Source organism: Neomonachus schauinslandi, chromosome 9 (assembly GCF_002201575.2).
Source record: "Neomonachus schauinslandi chromosome 9, ASM220157v2, whole genome shotgun sequence".
Classification (NCBI taxonomy): Eukaryota; Metazoa; Chordata; class Mammalia; order Carnivora; family Phocidae; genus Neomonachus; species Neomonachus schauinslandi.
Genome location: NC_058411.1, coordinates 105,473,654 through 105,490,522, shown reverse-complemented (window position 1 = coordinate 105,490,522; position 16,869 = coordinate 105,473,654). Strand labels below are relative to the sequence as shown.

At 41.1% G+C, this 16,869-nt stretch overlaps 2 protein-coding genes across 2 annotated transcripts in view; one reads left to right on the top strand and one right to left on the bottom strand.

Annotated features, from left to right (window-relative positions):
- Positions 1–1,546, bottom strand: part of IQCH (IQ motif containing H) — a 205,248-nt gene extending 203,702 nt beyond the window's left edge. Inside the window, exon 1 of the mRNA XM_021693961.2 lies at positions 1,496–1,546. Within this exon, the coding sequence (XP_021549636.2) occupies positions 1,496–1,546 (51 nt within the window). The remainder of the gene's footprint in view (positions 1–1,495) is intronic.
- A 228-nt stretch (positions 1,547–1,774) lies between these two features.
- The window catches only part of AAGAB (alpha and gamma adaptin binding protein), a 54,029-nt gene continuing 38,934 nt past the window's right edge, over positions 1,775–16,869 (top strand). Inside the window, exon 1 of the mRNA XM_021693868.1 lies at positions 1,775–1,887. Coding sequence (XP_021549543.1) covers positions 1,815–1,887 — 73 coding nt within the window. The 5' untranslated portion in view covers positions 1,775–1,814. The remainder of the gene's footprint in view (positions 1,888–16,869) is intronic.

Genomic DNA, 16,869 nt, shown 5'->3' with positions numbered 1-16,869 from the left:
AGGCCAGTTTTATGGGGACTGGTCCCTCAGATTTTGCAGTTTGCTAAATTCATTAGGGTGCTAGTGACAGGATAACAGAACGTGAGGTAAGAAGATTTGGGTATTATTCATAGTGGGGAACTCTATGAAATTGGTGAGTTTAGGCATTTGTATTTTGGAAAAGATGCATTTAAGGGGCCCCTGCGTGGCTCAGTCGGTTAAGCGTCTGCCTTCGGCTCGGGTTATGATCCCAGGGTCCTAGCATTGAGTCCCAAATGGGGCTCCTTGCTCAGCAGGGAGCCTGCTTCTCCCTCTGCCTGCTGCTCCCCTCCTGCTTGTTCTCCCTCTCTCTCTCTCAGACAAATAAATAAATAAAATCTTAAAAAAAAAAAAAAAAGATGCATTTAAAGAAGTCTCTCCTAGATGGGAGGTAAGAGACCAATCTCCTGGCAGGAAAATCCATTGCAGATCTGAGTGAGAGTCCGAATAGAGTGAATTTAGGCAAATTACTTCAAGCCTTAGATAAATGGAGCTAAATACAAGTTAAAAGTGATGATTTATGCAGAAATGTTTTAAAACTACCATATGTAAATGTGAAAGAACAAAATTTTTGTGGGAAAAATCTAAGTATAATGGTCACAAACTGAGTTATACTGAAGTTAAGACTTTTTTTTTTGAGTCATTTCCCTGAGTTTTTTGGGCACATTTCTATATTCAAAATTTTAACTTGATAGGCAATCCAAGTTATCTTTAATATATTTTCCTGTGTGTGTTCCCAAGCAAGGGACTTTTATTTAATTCATTTATTTATTTGAGATATAATCGACATATAACATTATATTTCAGGTATACAACATAATTATTCAATATTTGTATAAACTGCAAAAATGAGCACAAGTTAACATCCATAACCATACATAGTTATAATTTTTTTATGATGAGGACTTTTAGGATGTATTCTCTTAGCAACTTTCAAATGTAACAGTACAGTATTACTAACTACAGTCACCGTGCTGTATATTACATCCCCCAAACTTAATTATTTGCAAGGTACTTTGAGATCCAAAAAATTTAGGTGCTTAAGAAAAGTGGTTTATATATTTCAACTTCTCCCCAGATTTCTTATCATTTCCCCAAAGTGTCTGACTTGTATTTCCCCCATATCACGGGTTCAAATTTTTCAGAACATAACATTTTAAAATGGTGCCTCAGTGTAAGATGGATTTTCGGAAGTTAAGGTTCTGGGGTGAGGTGTATGGTTTTGGAGTTTTACCAGAGGCAGAACGGTCGAGCTTCTGGGGCGCAACCTCCAGGGTAAGGCACGGGGGGCGTGTTAGGCTCGTGGCCGAGGTCTGGGTGGGCATATTTGGGAGTTCTCGGAGGGGCAGTGCCCTCCTCACGCTGGTGGCAGTCTGGGGGCGGCGCTCCTAAAAGGTGGGCGCGAGTGGATCGGCGCTGCTGGGCCTCGCTCGGAAGTGTCTTAGCTGGGCAGGGCCCGGAACGGCCCATGTCCCACCTGGATTAGGATGGTTCCGATGGGGTCGTAGTTTTCAGTCTCCTGTGCCATGGCTAGGGCCGGGGAGGGCTACCTCCCGGAGGAGGAGCGGTCTCCAGGCGCCGAAGCCAGGGGCGGAGAGCGCTCGTCCCCATGGCAACCCCACGCGCAGCCCGGCCTATTCTACGTCGGGGGCGGAGAGGGGGTGTGGGAGGAGTCAGGGTAGCCGGTTCCTCCCGTCAACGCGCCCTTCCTTGCGCGTCTCCCCCGCGCGCCGGCGGCCGTGGTGCAGCCCAAGGCGGAAGCGGCTCTGGGACGGAACTGGCTCGCGGGCGCAGCTATGGCTGCGGGCGTCCCCTGTGCGCTTGTCACCAGCTGTTCTTCCACCTTCTCCGGAGACCGGCTGGTCCAGCGTGAGTAGCGGGGCTCCTGGGCCGACGTCCAAAACACCCGAATCTGGGCGGGCGGTGGCCTCAGAACCGCGGTTTCCCTCTCGGCCTTTGTCGCCGCCACGGGCCCTGGGCTTTTCCTCTGTTGGGCGGGGGCCACAGGCTCCTCGGGTGCCGCTCAGACCCGGTCCGGGTGTCCAGGCCCCGCAGCTGTCTTCCCCCTAGCTCTCACACTCATTGCTTGTCTGCCCTCCCGGCGCGCTGTTGCTTTTCTTCCAGCTTTTTCTGCAAAGTAGGACTCATCCCTGCCCCGCCCAGCTGGTGGGTTGTTGCGGGCTCCTTGGGGATGAACCCAAAGGCGCTCTGGACATTGTACCGAGTTACCCGGGTGTAAGGTGCAGAAAGCTTGTTGCGGTCCCTGCTCCTGAGGTGGAGACTAGGTTTCCTTTTGGCTCTCCCTTGATGTACATGAGTTAGCCTGTCCCCTCCACTCCGGTTCTCTGCCTTGCTTTCCTCCTGAGGCGTAAGCTCTCGGGCAACATTAGATTTTGTGTGTTTCTGGGCCCAGTCTCTTGGCTTCTGGACCTTCATGGTGGCTGTCAAACTATAACTCTTAAAAGAAACCTTACGTGAGACCAGTATAGTAGATAGAGCATGGGACTGGGTCCTAGGCTCAGCTCTTTCGGTAAAGGATTCTGTGAAGTTGATTGTAACCCCAGACACCTGTTTTAAATGCATGGCATTGAGTCAGAGCAGTGACTCTCAGCTGTGTGATAGTAAACACACTTAACCTCCACCCTTCAGTTTTCTTATCTGTGAGATGGTGATGATTTTCACAGGATTGTTGTGCTTAACCCAGAGGCTGGCATAGAGTCAACATTCGATAAATGGTAGTCATTATTATTAAAGCGTATTATCTCTCTAACCCCCAGTTTCCTGGTCCTAAAAATGGGGCATATGAGCCTATCTCAGGACTATTTGAGGGACAGGTGACATTTTGAAAACACTTTGTAAACTGTAAAGCATCGCACAGCTATATATATTTTTTCTGTACCTGTCAAATGACAGAATTAGGACATCCCTCCAACACAAATATTCTATAAACTTAGTAATCATTTGTGAGCACTTAAAAAGTTCTTTGCCAGGGTAGAAATTTAATTATAGCACTTACTAAATAAAGTAACTGCTCTATGCCTTTTTCTTACCCCTTAGTAGTGCTCCTTCCCATTTATTCCCTTTCTTTTCTTTTTAAAAGATTGTTTCATTGTAAAAGTAGTGCATTAAGTAATATTTAGCATATCAAGAAAAGAGAATGTCAGCCATGGTCTCATCACCCAAACACAAATACTGTGAACATTTCTGTGCATTTCCTTCAGTCTTTTTCCCAGTACTTATGTTAAAAAAAAATTGTAATTACATTTCACACCTAATTTTTAGCCCACTATTTTATATATAATTTTTGTTTTATTCATTGTTTTTATATTTTGTATATAAAAATTTAAAATATTTTTATTTTTAAATGTATAAATATATGCAAGTATGATTAACACATTTATAAAATGTATAAAATAATTTATATTTAAATTTTACATATACTGTTTTGTGTGTATATATATATTTTTTTGTGGGGGGGGGGGAGAGAGAGAATCATAAGCAGGCTCCATGCTCAGCACAGAGCCCTGGGTGTGGAGGGGTTTGATCTCACGACCCTTAGATCATGACCTGAGCTGAAATCAAGAGTCGGACGCTTAACTGACTGAACCAGCCAGGCGCCCTTATGTATAATTTTTATCCTGATATTTTTCATTTAACATTACAGAATTTATGATGTAATATAAATTACTTTCCATCATATATTTCCTCTAGTGAACATAAAATTTGCTCAAGATTCTTAAAATCCTTGGTGTATTTAACTTTATAAAATAATTACATGCATTTGGATTTCCATTACTGATATATAAAAGTCCTTTCAAAGCCAGTCTCAGAAATATTTGTTAAGTATTCTGATGGCTGTGGTACTCCCCCTGTGCGATTTAAGGATCAGAATTGTCAGACATGGTCACTTCCTTGAAGGAGCTGATGACCTATAGTTGGCAAATAGTAACACTGTATTTCTTTAAAGTACATTAGCATCCTTATGGTAAAATTAATTCTGTAAAATAATCTACTTTGTTTCTATATGTAAAATCCCTCTTAGATACATCAAAAGCCAACTTTTGTGTTTATTAAAATTAGGTGGCCTTTACCTTTGTGATTCCATTAATGCTGTGTAGGGAAAAAATAAGAGCAGTTAGTGAAGACATTACTTGTAAGGAGAAGTGAACTGTAACAGAGGGCTTTATCCTTTCTTCCCAGGTTATTGATAGGGAAAGGGTAGGTAGCACTAGACTGCAGTATTTGCTGAGCATTCGTTCTGTTTTATTATAATTAAAGATTGCATTAAATTAATCATGAATTGAGTCTAATTTTGATGTAAGAGATAAAGATGACCATAATGAACGATGTTTGTCAAGTGTTCCGTGATATTAGGCCACAGTATGATTTTGAATTGAATCTGATCTTTTTTGGGAGGGTTTGGTTTCATTTCATTCATCAGGAAGAGGAACTTTAAGGTTTCTCCAGTTTCTTTCAGCATCTGATCTGTTTTAACTGCTTTTACCCAGTGGGAAATATTTCATAATAACCAAGTTTGTTATAAATACACATGAACTAAAAATCAACAGGCCTCTGCTATGGATAAAGTGCATGCATGGATTTTGTGAAAAACTTTTTCATTTTGTCACTCAAAGGCCTTATTTTCGGTATTCTGGGTGGGTGTCTGACATCAGATAAAAGGGCATTACAGACTTACATTGTAGACTTTCTTTTTTCTTTTTTTTATTAGCATATAATGTATTATTTGTTTCAGGGGTACAGGTCTGGGATTCATCAGTCTTACACAATTACACTGTAGACTTTTAAAGGGAAATGAAGGCTCAGGACGCTGGAGGGCCTCAGGAAAGGCTGTATGTGGTATGAGAGCAAGTGACTGTATTCCAGGGCTAGACCTCTTTCCACCTCATATATATTCATATGAAGATTTCACTTTCATTCTGGAAAAGAGTATTCTGATATTAAGCACAGAGCTGGTCTCTGTGCCAGTTAGTGTAGCTAAAATGATAAGGTGCTATTCCTGCCCTTAAGAGGGATGTAGTAAAAGTGTGTGCGCCACTAGTGAAAGTATTAAAATGTAAATACCTAAGTTGTAACATTTTACTCTACTTTCATAGAAGGGACTTTATTTTTTTTACTTATTTTAACTCCAGTATAGTTAACATACCATATTTATATTAATTTCAGGGATACAGTATGGTGATTTAATAATTCTGTACATTACTCAGTACTCATGAAGATAAGTGTACTCTTGGGGCACCTGGGTGGCTCAGTCGGTTAAGCATCTGACTCTTGATTTTGGCTCAGGTCGTGGTTTCAGGGTCGTGAGACTGAGCCTCTTCCTCGGGCTCAGCCCAGAGTCTGCTTAAGGATTCTCTCTCCCTCGCCCTCCACCCCTCCCCCTTCTCGTGCTGGAACACTCTCTCAAATAAAATCTTTAAAAAAAAAAAAAAAAAAAGATAAGTGTACTCTTAATCCCCTTCACCTATGTGACCCATCCCCTCACACACTTCCCTCTGGTAACCATCTGTTTGTTCTTTATAAGTTAAGAGTCTATTTTTTGGTTTATCTTTTTTTCTTTATTGTTTTGTTTCTTAAATACTATATATGAATGAAATCATATAGTATTTGTCTTTCTTTGACTTATTTCACTTAGCATTAGACCCTCTAGATCCATCCATATTATCACAAATGGCAAGATTGCATTCATTTTTATGGATGAATAATATTCCATTGTATATAAATTCACTGCATCTTCTTTACCTACTCATCTATCAGTGGACACTTGGGCAGCTTCCATAGTTTGGCTTTTGTTGTTAATGCTGCGATAAACATAGGGATGCATGTATCTTTTTGAATTAGCATTTTTGTTTTCTTTCGTTAAATATCCAGTAGTGGAATTACTGGATCTTACGGTAATTTTTAATTTTTTGAGGACTCAAGACTTTTTTCTACTCCTAGAAGGAGCTGTATATAGAAAAGTCCCTGGAGACTTGCTTGATGATGTTGAAGTGTGTAATGCCAACTCAGCAACTGTAAGCCATTCAGGTTCTACATCTGAACATTTGGAGCAAAATTATTTCTTTCAGTGAAATGTGGGAATTTGGAGATCTTACAATCATAGCAAACATTTGTATGTATATCAGTACTCTTCTCAAACGTGTTCTCACGTCTTTTAATTTGGTTCTTGTATCCCTGTGAAGTCATGAAGTCAGGTTATCTCCATTTTATAAATGAAGAAATTGTGGCTTGGAAATACCAGGTGGCTTGCCCAAAGTGCTCAAGTACTAGGTGTTGGAGCATATGTTAACATTCAGGATTGGTATGCATGGAAAACATGAATGAAATGTGTTGGAATTCCTTAGCAATCAGAACTATTTAAATTTAAGATGGTGGCATTGGTGTAAGAAATCATAAGGAAGATTAACCCCTAAAAGAGGGTTTTAAAATAGGGTGTTTTAAATAGAGGGTTTTGCATTTCCATTTAGGAGGATTGGAGTCTTAATTCTGAGTGAAGAAAAAAAATATCTTTGTCCAGAGGACCTGTATTTTAAAAAGAGCATTATGTATGCCCAATAGTTTTGAACAGTATCTGGATTTTTATTTTCTCAATTGAGTGTACTCAAAGTAGAGGCATATTATATATTGGTCACTCCTATGCAGGATTAACATTAAAAATAGAAAGTTGTTCAAGACCATCTCTACCATCCCTTCTAGATGTAAAATTCTATGTTACCATGTTACTTATTTTTATGTTAGATTATATGGTGCTTCTTACCTCTGGCATTCTTAATTTTTGTGTGTGCATTTTTTTTTTTAAAACTGCCCCCCTTTTTTTTTGTAGTATAATATCACATTCAGCCTGTTTACATTAATATAATCCACCAATCTTACTCAGATTTCCCCAGTTTGACTTTTACTCATTTGTGTGTGTGTATGTATTCTACACAATTTTGTCACCTGTGGTTTGTGTATCTACCACCACAGTCAAGATACTGAATACCACAGGGATACCTTGTGTTGCTCTTTTATAACCACACCCACCTCTCGTCCAGGTTATGCCCCCAGTCTTTATCCCTAACCCTGGCAACCACTACTGTCCTCCATTTCCAAAATGTTACCATTTCAAAAATGTTATACAGGGGTGCCTGGGTGGCTCAGTCTGTTAAGCATCTGCCTTCAGCTCAGGTTGTGATCCCAAGGTTCTGGGATCGAGCCCCGCATCAGGCTCCCTGCTCAGCAAAGAGCCTACCTCTCCCTTTGCCTGCCTCTCTGCCTACTTGTGCTCTCCATCTCTCTGTCAAATAAATAAGTAAAATCTCTAAAAAATTTTTTAAAAATGTTACACAATTGGAACCATAGAGTAGATTTAACTTTTGGGGATTGGGTTCCCCCCCCCCCCTTCCGCTCAGCATAATTCCCTAGAGATTCATCTACAGTGTGTGTGTCAATAATGCCTTTTGACTGCTGAGCAGTATTCCATGGTAAGGATGTGCCACAATTTATTTACCTGTTGATGCACTTCTGGGCTCGTTCCAGTCTTTGGTTCCTGGTCCTGTTTTTGTATAAAGTTTTATTGGCATACAGCCGTGACCATTTGTTTATATTTTGTCTGTAGCTACTTCGCAGAGTTGAATAGTTGGACCACAGACCATATGGCCCACAGCCTAAAATATTTCCTGTCTGGCCCTTTATTGAAAAAGTTTGACAACCTGTATTCTGAGCATGTGTACTAACGTGTACTAACCTGCTTAACTGTTAGAACGTTTGAATGCTATTGTTACGATCATTCTTCTCATTTTGCAAAGAAATTGCAACACAGAGAAATTAAGTAATCTGCTAAAGGCCAAATAGCTGAACCAGGTTTTCAACCCAGGCAGTCTGGCTTTAGGAACTGCCTCTTAACCAGTCCTGCTCTCAGTTAACTCAAGATAGGGGAACTGAAAACGGGAAAGGCACCAGAGAGGCGGCAGCTGAGCTAAGGGGGTTCTCTTTGAAGGCTGAAGGGATAAGAGAATTTAGCCTGTGGTCCTTTGCTTTCTTAGGAGAATAATGCTTGGAACAGAGCTAAAACTTCTCACTAATTTGAATTTAGCAAGTCCACATAGGACTTTCTACATTTTTCCAGGATTTAACTAAGGCTCAGGCCCCAGGTCCTGGTCACCTGGTTTCCACAGCTCCCCCGGCAACTGGAAAATCAGTACAGCATTGTTTTCCTCTGCTTTTCTCCCAGGGATTTGCAGTTAAGTAGGGACCTGGTCCTAGAGAAACCTCCCTGGACTAGGGGGAGGTGAAAATTCTTTCCCTCATTTTAGATGGGAAGACTATGCCCAGCTGAGATTTGGGTCTCCCTTTAGGACAACTATCTTGATTTTCCCAGGATTGAGGATTTCTTTTTAATTGAAATATAGTTCACATATATTAGTTTCAGGTATACGACCTCATGATTTGACAGTTATAAGCATTACAAAATGCTCACCACAATGGTGTAGTTACCATCTGTCACCATAAAAAATTATTGCAATATTACTGACTATATTCCCTATGCTGTACTTTCTGTCCCTGTGACATTTATTTGAAAACTGGAAGTTTGTGCTTCTTAATCTCCTTCACCTATTTCGCCTATCTCCCCAAACCCCTCCCCTCTGGCAACCACCAATTTGTTCTCATATTTATGAGTCTGTTTCTGTTTTTGTTGTTTTGGTTTTTAGATTCCACATAGAAGTGAAATCATACAGTATTTGTCTTTCTCTGACTAATTTCCCATAGCCTAATAGCCTCTAGATCCATCCATGTCACATTTTAAAGTTGTAGTAGACACTCCACTTTTGGATTGGAGAATTTGACTTTTTGTGTTTGGAATTCAGATGCACTTAGCCATGGAAACAGTGCTCTAGTCCTTAGTCCTTAAAACTGCAAAACCAGGTAGCTCAATTATATATGATGGGTAACTAGGCTTTGGGGAATTACACAAGCAAAACCAGCCATCACTTATGACATTGTTTCTTTGGGAAATGCTCATTCTTCTTCAAGACCGGGTGTTTGTTTCTTGGCCTATCAGACCCCTGTCCTTACAGAAGGATCATAAAGTAATTTACTAAGGAGAACATTCTTATTTCAAAGGTAGGGGCTTATCGTACAGCTTAGCTGACCCACATTGTCCAACAGGGAAGAGGATAAAAGCTTGGATTTTTTAAATTTGTATTTTCTGTAGCTGCTTTAGTATTCTGAGTAGAGCCTTTTACTCTGGGAATAAGTTATAATTTTTGCTTAAGCAAAGTTGTTTATTTTGTTGTGGTAGGACGACTCTGCCTTTGATTTGATTGTGTATTTCCAAGGCTTTATTTTCTCAAAGGAAGAATGATTGGGCTAACCAGATCTTCCACGAACAGTTTAAGGTTGTCATCACAGAATGACACAATAAGTGGTCAGACTAAAGCAGTGATTTCAGCTGGTAGTGGGATAGAGGATTGTTTTTAGCTATGATAATATATTTTTAAATTTTCAATTAACAGTAAAAGAGGACTTAAGATTTTTATCTTGAATAAAAGAGGGATGTTAAGTCTTCAACCTACGGAGGAAAAAGATTAAATACAAGTTCATATTCTCTCCAGACCCAAAGGAGCTTACAGAATGTGCCCATGTTATCCTTCTAGTGTGAGCATACACGTGTGTGTGAGTGAGAGAAATCCAAGCTTAACGAAGTTGTGATCTTCCAAGGTTGTTGAGCCCATAAACACTGGGGAGCCAAGATTCAAGTGTAGTTCTTTTATATATATGAAACATGAATTTCTTGACAGCCAGAACTACATGTATCCATGGTGGAGGGAGGGATAGGAGAAATTACAGTAAAATATTTTGCTACTAAGATGAGAACTTTTATGGCTTAAATTAAGTGTATACTTTTTCCTTCATGGTAGTTAGAGCTTTAGTAGATGAACTATGATAGGTTAAATAATTAAATTAGGACACCTTTATTGGTGTCCAGTTCGTTTCTTTGTGGACTAGAGAATTTGACTTTTTGGGTGAGGTTATTGTTGATGAGGGAAATGATTATAAGGTGTTTGCCTTCCCAACAAATGGCATTCCAATAAAGAGGGTGGAGAGTACACGGAGACACACCAGTGGGAAAGTATTATGCATTAACCCACCTTGCACAGAACCATGTATGATACAGAGAGCCTTGTATCGTCCTGGACAATTCTAAGTGCATCCAGACTCAGACCTTTTTTTTTTTTTTAAAGATTTTATTTATTTATTTGAGAGAGAGAGAATGAGTACATGAGAGGGGGGAGGGTCAGAGGGAGAAGCAGGCTCCCTGCCGATGCGGGACTCGATCCAGGGACTCGATCCAGGGACTCGATCCAGGGACTCCAGGATCATGACCTGAGCCAAAGGCAGTCGCTTAACCAACTGAGCCACCCAGGCGCCCCAGACTCAGACCTTTACTTCTGGGCCATTCAGCTGCTTGTTGTTGCTTCAGCAAAAGTAAAAACATCTAGAAAGTATGTAGTGGTCATTTGGTTTAAACAACTTGCCCCGTGTATTTCCTCAGCAAATAGTGATGCTTCATAAATAATGAAATCTGATATAGAACCATTTTTTAAAAGGTTAAGGTATGAAAATCGTTTTGAATATGTCCGGGAGGAATGATAATCTGGACATGACATTGTATTTGTGTTGGAGCTGGTGCACACAGATACCACAAACACATCTTTAATAATTACTCACCCAGAAAGCAAGATTGACGTAGGTTAAGACAAAGAGGACAGTTGTGAAACCCGGAGAGCCTGTGTGATGTTGTAGGTTCAGTAACAAATCACCTATTTAGGGTTTAATTTTCCACACTGACCTGAAGGCTGATTCTACGTGGAGATGGGGAAAAGTATTATCAACCTTGGATCAAAATCCAAATCTGTATGCTCAGAGCAGGGAAATGTGTGATCATTTGGTAATAAACAGCTGAGCTAAGAAAATTGCCATTCTGTCTGAATTCCACTGGGGTTGTTCAGGGGTTTTGGGGCGGGGGGAAGACTTTTTGTGAATTGAGCACTGAGTTCTACCCTTTTCCTGGCTATTTTGACTTTAAGCAAGTTAACTTTCTTCCCACAAATAATTTACAGTATTTTTACCTTTGCCATCATTGTTCTGTCTCTAAAACATCATGTGCCTCAGTCACCTACCTCCTCAGTAAAATGAGGACATTATCTTCCAGCTTCCATGATTTTTTTAGCAGCTTTATTGGAATATAATTTAAATATCATAAAATCCACTTAGTTTTGGTGCAGAACATTTCTATCATTCTAGAAGGAAACCTTGTGCCTATTTGCAGTCACTCCGCATTCCCACCCCCCAGTTCTAGGCAACCACTTATGTACTTTGTCTTCACAGATTTGCCTTTTGTGGACATTTTATTTAAAAGGAATCCTGTAATAGGTAGTCTCTTGTGTCTGCCTTCTTTTACTTAGCTTAACATTTTTGAGATTCATCCGTATTATAGCATGTACTTCATATTCCATTATATGGACGTACCACACTTCATTCATCAATGGATAGACATTGAGTTGTTTACACATTTTGCCTATTACGAGTAATGCAGTTATGGAAATTCAGAGCAACTGCTGTGCTATTTTAAGAAACTGCCAAACTGTTTTCCAGAGTGGCTGTACCATTTTATGTTCCCATCAGCAATCTATGGGGGTTCCAGTTTCTCCTCATCTTCTACAGCACTTGTTATTGTTTGTATTTTCAATTATAGCCAATCTAATGGGTGTGAAGTAGTATGTCACTATGGTTTTGATTTGCATTTCCCTAATGACTGATAATGTTGAGAATCATTCCATGGGCATATTGTCCATTCATATATCTACTTTGGTGAAATGTCCATTCAGATCTTTGCCCATTTTTAAGTTGGGTTTTTTTGTCGTCTTATTAATGAGTTGTAAGAGTACTTTATATATTCTGGATATAGGTCACGTATATAATTCACATATATTTTCTCCCGTTCTATGACTTGTCTTTTGGTTTTCTTGATGGTATCTTTGGAAATGCAAACGTTTTGAATTTTAATGGCATCCACTCTGTCATTGTGTTCTTTTCCCATGATCCTTTGATCATGTGTTGCCCAATCATTTTACCCTTCTTGAAGGAACTTTTAAGCCCCGGGACATTGGTTGTATTAGCTTTATGGTGTTCTCCAATGGATCAGGCTTATTTTCAGTATTTGAACACAGGAGCTACAGAGTAGTTGTTCTTCATTAAACTTACTCTGTTTTGGAAAATTCATCTCAGACATGCTTACCTTCTTTCAGAGTAAATTAGCATCTGCTGCAGATACTGTTGTCATCCTGAGCAGACATTGATATTTTTTGTGAGGTTTGAAAAATTAACATTTGAATGTGAAAAGTATTTTCATTTCATAATGGTCCGGTTTAGGCTTATGTATTCTTTTTTTCCAGAAAACCACCATTCATAAATTACTTTCAAAGCATCTAAGGTTAATTGCCAAATAATTTTTATGGTTAAAATAACTAAGACACTTGAGACAGATTTTATCAGAGAGAGATTTGAGGAGGTTGTAATGCCTGGCTAGTTTCAGTTCTGTGAGAAAGAATAAAACCAACTTTGCATTCCAGAACTTGTATTTTGTTTCGTAAATACAGCTAAGTCAGTTCCATTAAGTTCCACAAGGTCAGGGTTTCTGAGCCTTAGCACTGTTGACATTTTGGGCCGGGTAATCCTTTGTCGTGTAGGTGCTGTCCTGTGCATTGTAGGATGTTTAGCAACATTCTTAGCCTCTGCCCACTAGCTGCCAGTAGCATCTCCCGACTTGTGACAACCAAAAATGTCTCCAGATGTTGACATGTCCCCTGGAGGGGCATAATCACCCGTCCTACCCCCCCATAAAGAACCGCAGCTTTAGATGTATATCTAGAACTGTGATTTTGAATGAATGATAGTAATAGAATTCAAAGAAGTCCCTCTGCCGTATCTCTAGGTAGGAATTGTCCGTGGGCCGTGCCGCTGGGGTTGATAAGATGGTCTTTGGGTGTAGCCCGTAAGACTTAGAGGCTGGTGATTCCTCCTTGGCCCTCATGAAACACTTCTCCATACACGCTCTCTCCCCTTCCTGCCAGCTTCTTCCTGGTCTTTTGTGCACGTTTGTCGCACTGCGTTGTGAGGTCTTCTGAGGGCAAACACAGACCATGTAGTATTCGCCCCGCCCCCCACCTCCTCCACCCCCAGTTATTTTTAGATGAAGCTGTGGTGACCTATTCCAAATGGTTACGGGGAGAAAGTAAACTTCAGGAAAAGGAGGAGGACTGAGTTATGTTTCCTCTGCTGCAACTTTAAAACTTTCCCACTGTGATATAAAAAGCCCCAGTGCAGGAGGAGATGTGAATTTCCAGGGCGACCAGAGAGGAGTGTGAGAGGAAAAGGTAATTAAGCGTTGTAAGCAGACCAGAATCGCTGTACTCTTGTTCAAGCCGTGCTGTGTTGCCCTGACCCGGCGATTCTGCCGTCAGCCACTGAATACGGCCCCCGCCAGCCAGCGCTCCTTCACGCTGCAGCGGACACTGCATAGCGTGCACCCGGAGGCTGCAGGACGCTCGCTCAGAGAATCGCGGATAAGAATTTCCCCACATTCGTCTGTGTAAAGCCCCGACCCTAAGGTTGCAGTTTGAACCTTTCAGCTGTGGTGGCCCTGTGGTGGCCCTTTCCGTCACCGCAGTCAGATCTGCCCGTGGTACTTGGGGAATAATCTGCTAGTTCATAACGACTGCAGAGTACTTGGCAGCACCCACCTTGGAGGGCATTCTCATGAACTCGTGACTCTAAAATTCTAACGAGTTGCAACAGTGTGGACCCATTATGATTTTTAAAGGTCCCTCTCTGCCTTTCCTTGCTGGGTAAGGAAAACTCTGGCTTTCATATTTTTTTCCTAAATCACATTTTACTCATTTCTTTTCTTTCATAATGCCTCCTTTCCCCTTCAGCTGAGGTCAGACTCTACTGCCTCCTGTAATTCTCCTAATTGCTCTCTCTTCTGTTTCAGTCTGTGCCTTAACAATGGAAAAGAAACATTTGAGAAGGCCTGTTTTGGGAAGGGAGGGGCCAGAGCAGCTTAAGGAGGTAGCGATTTCCTAATTCCACTTTCTCTTACCAGCTCCCCTCAGTGCATCTCTGACTTAGCCTCTTGTCCCTAGGCAAAAACTTGACCTGGGGAGGAGGAAAGGGACGTTATTGAGGGCTACTCTGTGTCCAGTGCCTGCCTGCGCCTTCTCACACACTATTTCATTTAATCTGCAAGAAGCCATTTGAGAAGTGTGTGTGTGTGTGTGTGTGTGTGTGTGTGTGTGTCCGTCCCCTTTTACCACTGAGGAAATGAGACACAGAGAGGTTAATTTGTCGTTCTCAAAGAGGGCCAGCGTTCAGATGCAGGTCTGTCTGATCCCAGGTATGAGCTGTCTCTGTTTTATGGCCTTTTTTGTTGCGGTTAGTACTGCCAGCACAGAGTGGAGGTCCCCAGAAGACTGGATACTGTGGAAGACCCTTGTATCTGGGGTGGGAGGTGATGATAACCTCACTGTAAAGGCAGCTTCAGTTCAGTGAGAAAGAATAAAACAGGGCGAGTACTGATCTCCGGAAGGAAGGATCATCTTGATTCGGAGTGGCAGCTCTCATTTCCCTCTGGGCACAGAAAATATGATTTAACCACTGGACAACTTCTCTTCACAAAGAATGACATGATTAGTTAGGGGAACATTAATTCTGCTGGTATCAAAAGTGTCCTTAATTCTATGACTGAAGAAGATAGGAATAATCCAAAGTAGTATCAATGCACTTCATTTAGAATGGACTTTTTTGGGGGCGCCTGGGCCGCCTCAGTCAGTTAAGCGGCCGACTCTTGATCTCAGCTCAGGTCTTGATCTCACGGTTGTGAGTTCAAGCCCTACACTGGGCCCGTGGAGCCTACTTAAAACACACACACACACACACACACCCGCACACACACATACACACCACAATAGAATGGACTTGTTTTGTCTTTTTTGGTTGGAGTGGATAGGTGAGGGGTAAGGTAAGGGTATTGTGTGTGTGTGTGTGTGTGAGAGAGAGAGATTGAAAATGGATATTTTCAGTGTTCTGGGAATTCACCTTGGAACTTCAGTTTGCTTCCTAATTCATGCCAAGGAGAGTATCACCTCTTACTGATTCTGAACTAAAGAAAGCTAATGCCTCCTTCCATGTGATTGCTTACCAGTTTTACACTCTGTGAGGGAGGCAACATTACAACGACAGAAGAAGCATGAAGCGGGTGTGAGGACAGAGGAGTGGTTGGGTTGCTGAACTGACATGCTTCCTTGGCATGCAGCTTTCTTCAGCTCTCTTGAATTGTTCTTTTTTTTTTTTTCTTTTTAAAGATTTTATTTATTTATTTGACAGAGAGAGACACAGTGAGAGCGGGAACACAAGCAGGGGGAGTGGGAGAGGGAGAAGCGGGCTTCCTGCAGAGCAGGGAGCCCAATGTGGGCTCGATCCCAGGACCCTGGGATCATGACCTGAGCCGAAGGCAGACGCTCAACGACTGAGCCACCCAGGCGCCCCTCTCTTGAATTGTTCTTGTCACTCACTTGCCATGTGGGACTCTCGGGGAAATAAGTTCATGAAAGAAGTGAGAAATAAATAGGAGTTGCTGGAGAATTGATGGCTATGTATAACAGTTTCTCAAACAGGGAAAGAGCTTTATACTTGCACTTAAAAACCGGGGGAAAGGTTTATACTTGCTACTGGAACTGGGTTGACATTTAACTTCTCATCTGAAAACGTTACAGATTAACTATTTTAAGCTGTGAGACCAAGTTTGTGGTAACAGACTGGCAATTAATCATCTAGTATTTGTCTCTTAGAAAATGATGTATTGCAGCTCCACCACCTGGCTGCCAACAGTGGAATGAGACAGGCCAACATCCACCAGGAGGAGGGAGAAGCTGCTCTTGATTTTACTTGTGCATCATTTTGACTACATCAAAAGTCAGCTTAGGAAAGGGCAAAGAAGGGCAAAAGAACATTGTAGGGTTTTCTAGGAAGTCTGGCAAAAAACCCGTACAGGATCACTATGACTCAGCTTGGGACATATAAATACCCCCAACCCATACACAGTTTTTGAATGGGTTAATTGTGTTTTGGCTCGTATATTCTGGTGCCCTTATTCTGGCTGTTATTTTTGATTTTCCTAAAAGAGCAGGGGCTACTGTAGGCCCATAGGTTAGTTTTGGCTTGTGACCATTGGACACTTGAGTGTAATCTAGCTCAGATGCTAAACATCACGAGCACTAGTGTAGAAGGAAAAAATGCTGGTGACCTGAATTTCATTTTAGGCTCTTCTCCTTCAGGCAAGTGGCTTCTTTTTTTTTGGCCCTCAGTGTTCCCATCTGTGAAATGAGTAAACAATCCTGGCTGATCTCCAGAAACTCTTAGTCATGTGCATAAGCATTTGAGCAATTTTATTTTAATCTGGAAAAGAATAAATGTGTTAGACGTTTGAAACCAAATAGAAAAGATGAGCGAGAAAAGCTATATTTAGTGTAGACATTTACATTTTTTAAATTAAAATGTACATTATGATATTGATGACAAGAAGAATGAGACCATTCACTCTTCTCTAGTTGTGAGATGGCACAGATGTGATAATAAAGTCCATATACAGCCTTGCCGAAAGTCTCTGATTAGACATAAAATTTTAAAAATAAAAGAATCTGATAAGTAAATTGAGCTATCAAGTTATTCTAGGCAGCAGAAGGAGTAAGAAAAAAAACACGCGCGCAGCTACAAAAATACCAAAAGGTGGAA